This window comes from Lissotriton vulgaris, chromosome 1_2, assembly GCF_964263255.1.
Source record: "Lissotriton vulgaris chromosome 1_2, aLisVul1.2, whole genome shotgun sequence".
Lineage (NCBI taxonomy): Eukaryota > Metazoa > Chordata > Amphibia > Caudata > Salamandridae > Lissotriton > Lissotriton vulgaris.
This window is the reverse complement of record NC_141686.1, coordinates 206613110-206618657: the sequence shown is the minus strand read 5'-3', so window position 1 is coordinate 206618657 and position 5548 is coordinate 206613110. Positions and strand designations below refer to the sequence as shown.

Genomic DNA, 5548 nt, shown 5'->3' with positions numbered 1-5548 from the left:
TTGTCTGGCCTATCTGAAACCCAAGGTCACTGGAAGAAAACCCATTTTAATTAGAGCTTCTGTGGAAACTTACTGAAGATGTTGCAAATGGAAAATTTTACCTTGTGATGTATTGTGGGTTGAACATTGTCTTTTTGTATGATGCGCAGGGAGAGATTCGTGAGACTAATGCAAATTTTCGGAGAAGAAGAAGCATCTTAGAACAAGCTACATAGCTTTAAGCTATCAGACCCATTTTACGTGAGTACTTCTTTGGAAGTCAACACTTGCTGACACCTTTGGGATAGGATATCGGAGAAATAGGTAGGATGTTCAAGTAGCACTGTAGGGAAATATATCTTTCTTTTCTTCCCTAATGAAAAGAGAATTGGACTCAGCTTCTATTCTTTGTTGCATTTTGATTTTGGAGTTCATCATATTATGCCTTTTTTGCAGAATGAATTATATTTGTAGATTCGGCTCTGTATTGATTTTTATATATCTCTATACTCTGATATTGAGGTGTGTTTATATTCAATTATTTAGGGCTTATAATGAATCCACAAAAGTGAAATTCGGAGTCTGCGGTCCTTTAAATGGATGACTAAATTGAACACTTTTAGCGGCTATAAAAAGACCATCTGATTTGAATTTAGAAAGGGAAGGTTAAAGTGTAAAATTTTGCGTAATCACCATCATGGAAAATAGAATAGTGGCATGTGTGACATATAAGAAATCTATTTTTTACCTAATTGGATTTTATCATGTCTTGTCAATCGCATGTTTGCAATTATTTAAATTAATCTTATTCATAATATTGCATTTATTAATTCAATCAACCATTATTTCACCCCAGACAATAATGATTTCTTTCTCGTCATTTAGTGCCCCATAAATCGACTGATAAATGCCAGTATTGTAACAGTGATTGGCAACATCAATAAGACTTGCTTTTCAACCTATTGCCTTTGCCAATGATTTTGTTGCATATACATTACACATATTATGCAAGTGAAGTCATTACATTTGTTAGCATTTGTAAACTCTCTTTGCTCTAGTCCAACTTTATAGTGTCATTGTTAATGACTATACTGATTATTACTAAAGCCTAGCGGTCTAGGCTCTATAAGACTGAGCTATTGGGTTTTACAATGCGTGTAAGGCACATGTGAGCTGAGTAGCATCAAGGTATATGGGTGTGTTCCGGTTGTTGGAAAGTGTTCATACTGGTGTGTGAATTAGAGCTTTGGGATTTTGACTAAAGTTAGTTTGAGTTTGTTGGTCAAATAATGTTCATATTACATGCTCAGTCAATCCATCAAACTGCTAACAAGCACTCACATAGCTAATTAGTCTGGCTTCTTTTAAGCCTATGTCTGTTGTTGTGTGATATATCTGGATGCAATAGGAACATTAACAAAGAGGCACCTAAATCCTGAAGTGGTAGCATTCGGTATAAAGCTCAGGATTTTAGATCACACATAAAGCACTGACCACAATACACTTTTACCAGCAGACAGCTTAAAGCTCTGTCATAGGTGGGAACTAAGAATTGTTAAGCGGTAAAAATGTGGAATCCTTGGTGTCAACTCTAAAACTTGCAAAGCAGAAAGCAGCAGCTGGCTTAAGAATTTCTTGATGCTGGTCATTGGGGGAGACAGCAGGAGGGAGAACAACATGAGGGACAGACAAGGGAGCCAAATGATATACACATGTGAGAGATACAATGTGGTAGAAAAAGGCCAGAAGCAATACGAATAGTGGTGGAGCAAAATCACAGAATGGAGCAAGAATCAAGAGAGTGGTTGGAAGCAACATGAAGTGTGGGGTGGGGGAAGCAACACAAAGTTTGCAGGGAAAGAAGCAAGTTAACAGTGGGAGAGAGCATAATGGAGAGCAGTGGGAGGAAAGGCGGGCCTAGGGACAGCAGCACAAGGGGAGAAAGCAACTGTGGGATTGAGGAGAAGCTATAAAGTGCCAGGGACAAATGTATGATCCCTTTGCACCGCCTTTGCATCACTTTTTATGATGCTGCAGAGGTGTAACAATTGCGCCACGTTGAGCTATATTTACAAAGTGACTCATCTAAGGAGATGTGTCAATTTGTAAAGCGCTGCACAACATTATACATGCGTTAGGTATAATGTATGCAGGGTGAGCATTCCCCCACAATAAATGCTCATAGAAATGGCACAGTGAAATCTTTAAGATTTTGCTGCAACACTTCTAAGAGGCCACTGCGTCAAATCCTTACACCTGCCTCACAGCAGGCGTAAGCGTGACGCAGGTCCTTTCACATGGGTTTGTTCCATGTGAAAGGACACACTGCTGGAGTTGCACCTGTTTTCAGACACACTCCGGCAATGCCTCACTTTTGCGTCCACAGATAAGTTGGGGATACTGACGTATCTTTAATTCCTTGTGACATGGAGCACTGTATACTAAATAAGGCGCATCCATGTTGTCGCAAGAAGGGTCGGTAAAAAAACTGTTGCATTGCTGTTTTCACACAACAACGCAACAGTTTTCATAAATGAGGCCTCAAGTCTACATCAAACAAATTGTACATTAATACAAAGTGTGTAACAATACTTGTATGCCTCACAAAGCCTTTACACAAACTCAAACATTGGTAGAGATACAGGGAAATAACACACACACACACAAACAAAAAAATACACGAACTGTATTCAAGTCAGGGACATGTTAAACCACATGAACACTATTTATGTGAAATGTCTCATATGACTTCCTTCACAGCAGATTTTTGCTTTCATTTCAAAAATAATATTTTTCTCATGTCTAAACAGATGATAAAATGGAACAGAAACAAAAATAACTCTCTATTTATTTATATAAATGTATACAATACCTCCCCCTGTGATGAAATAACCACTTTGAACACGATAAATGGCAATGCAGAGGTCCTTTTAATTTTCAGAATGGGGGTTCTGACATAAATGTTATACCACTGAACTCATAGGGATTGTAAAAAAAAAAAAACAAGTATCAACTGTAGAAAAGTATAGCAAATGAGTAATATTCTTTTAGCTTGAGAGTTATAAATGTGTGGTATTCATCTACATTGCATTTTGGAGCACACTGTCACATATACATTACTAAAGCATGGAGTGGTAGAACACTGTAATTTACAAACAGCACAATTGATCATTAAATTTGCACAGAGTTTTACTGATACAGCTATGTACAGCATTTAAATAGTAATGCATAGAAATCGGGTTTCCTGATATATTGTTCATTTGGGCATCACCTATTAAAGTATCTTGATTTGATTTGATTCAATTAAAATCTTGGATATGTTGTGTGGTATTAAATATAACTTATTAAACAAAACAATTGGTTCTGTTGGGGTAACAATCACTTTAGAGTACTCAATGAGCAGAAAGCTTACTTATCAACGATTTAAGGAAAAAAGAGAAAAGAACATAACATAACACAGACAAGGTTAGAATTCAATACTATATTCAGAATCAAATATCAACTATTTAAGGTTGTCACAATTTACAAATGTAATTGCATAAGGAATAGGTGACTGTGGTGAAAAAAAGTGACATATGGTGTTTGGTGGCGTGGACAGTACACTTATTTACAAGACACATAAACGTGCAATTGGGAAGGGGGAAAGAATTTCTGTTTGTCCTTATTATTGTCCCACACATGCTACAGGGTCCATTTATGATTTAAACTGGGATCATGTACGTTGTTCAGACATTTGTGGTGCGTCGAAGTTTTGATCCCGAAAGTTGCGCAAATTATAAAGTGTGTCAAGATGGGTCTTCTTCAGGACAGGAGAGGGGGTAAGCAGCCAAAATGCAGATTCTTTAATATGTCTACAATTGCGAAGGGCTTCTCATTCAGGGAGTGGCTAATAGTTAAAAGCTCTTAATTCTCCACCGGGCGGTTGGAGTCTCACTGGTATCCTATAGAAGACCTCCACCAGTCAGTTAGAGTCTCTTTAAAAAGGCCATTCAAGTGATTTACGTGATCTGGCAGGCGAAAGAGTCCGTCCCGCACTCGCTTAGTTGAAAGAATTACATATAACAGCCTTTCTTTTAACACTCTCTGTACCCCATCAAGATTGGTAAATAGTTTGCATACAACAAACTCAATTTGTGGTCAAAGAAAAGTGAACACCAATCTTAACAATTTGTCAGAAGACTAATTTTACATTTGGCCTATGTGTTTCAATGAACAGCAAATGTGACAAATCTAAAGTCATCTTTATTGTTCATTCAACTTCAAACTCCAGCATGGGTATTTAGGGGCTCTGCAGCAGTCTCTTCAATCCTACTTACAGCCCCTATGTGAAAAACCTAAAGGAATAGAATACCTGAAAAGTTGTGTCTTTCCTCAGGTGCGGGTTATGCGCATTATCCTCATTAGTGCCCGTTTGACTTCCTTGTTCCTCAGGCTGTAAATGAGGGGGTTCAGCATGGGAATAATCACAGCATAGAACACAGATGCCACTCTGTCCTCTTCCATGGAGTGATCAGAAGTGGGTTTAGCATACATGAAGACAAGTGTTCCAAAAAACAAGGTGACACAAACAAAGTGGGAGGAGCATGTGTTGAAGGTCCTCAATCTCCCCTCTGAGGACTTTATCTTGAGAATGGCAGAGACAATGAAAGCGTAAGAAGTAATAATGATAGTGAGGCAAAGCACAATGACACCACCTGCCACTGACACCAGCACTGCCTCATTGAGGGTCGTATCCGAGCAGGAAATCTTTAAGATTGGTGGCACATCACAATAGAAATGCGTGATCTTGTTTGAATTGCAAAAGGGCAACCTAAAAGTCAAAATTGCATGTATCAGTGCATTCAGGAGGGAAATTGAAAATGCAAAAACAACAAGATAAATACAAACTCTCGTGCTCATGATGATTGAATACAGCAACGGGTTACAGATTGCTATGTATCGGTCATATGCCATCAATGTCAAAAGGGTCACTTCTGTACTCCCCATGGTGAAGAATAAAAACATCTGTGTTACACATCCTGAAAAGGATATAGCCTTATTTTGTGCTATAAAGTTTGCAAGCATATTTGGGGTAGTGACTGAGGAATAACAGATGTCAACTAAGGACAAACTACAGAGCATGAAGTACATAGGAGTGTGAAGACGAGAAGTCAATATAATCACCAACATGATTCCGATATTGCCTAGGAGGGTAATAATGTAGACGTGAAGAAAGAAAATAAAGAGTGCAATCTGCAGCACTGGGTCATCTGTAAGTCCTGAAAGAATAAACTCTGACACATGGGTCCAGTTTCCTGTGTGCATTGTTCCAAAGTAAGACACCTTCCTGGAAAGAGCTAGAGAAATAAGTAAGGGATGTACTTTCCAGAGCCATTTTCCAAGCAGAGAACTGTCAGTGTGAAAAAGGAGAAAATTAGCTTAATTAATTATCTCACAATAAAATTGAAGAAAGAATATAATGACTGGTTTTCTCCAGGGCAGTCTTCTTTTTTTTTTTAAATATATTTTCATTAAAGATTTTCCCCTGTTTTTCCCCCTTGCAGGGCTTATTACGTACAGGTAATGACAA

The 5548-nt window shown here is 38.1% G+C and overlaps 1 protein-coding gene across 1 annotated transcript; it reads right to left on the bottom strand.

Moving 5' to 3' along the window:
• Positions 1 to 4350: 4350 nt before the first annotated feature.
• Positions 4351 to 5283, bottom strand: LOC147734970 (olfactory receptor 5AP2-like). The gene has a single exon (XM_086953715.1). The coding sequence runs from the start codon at positions 5281 to 5283 to the stop codon at positions 4351 to 4353; it is 933 nt and encodes a 310-aa protein (XP_086809841.1).
• Positions 5284 to 5548: the final 265 nt, after the last annotated feature.

Coding starts and splice junctions, on each gene's coding strand:
- LOC147734970 (XM_086953715.1), bottom strand. CDS start 5,283: ATGCACACAGGAAACTGGACCCATGTGTCAGAGTTTATTCTTTCAGGA.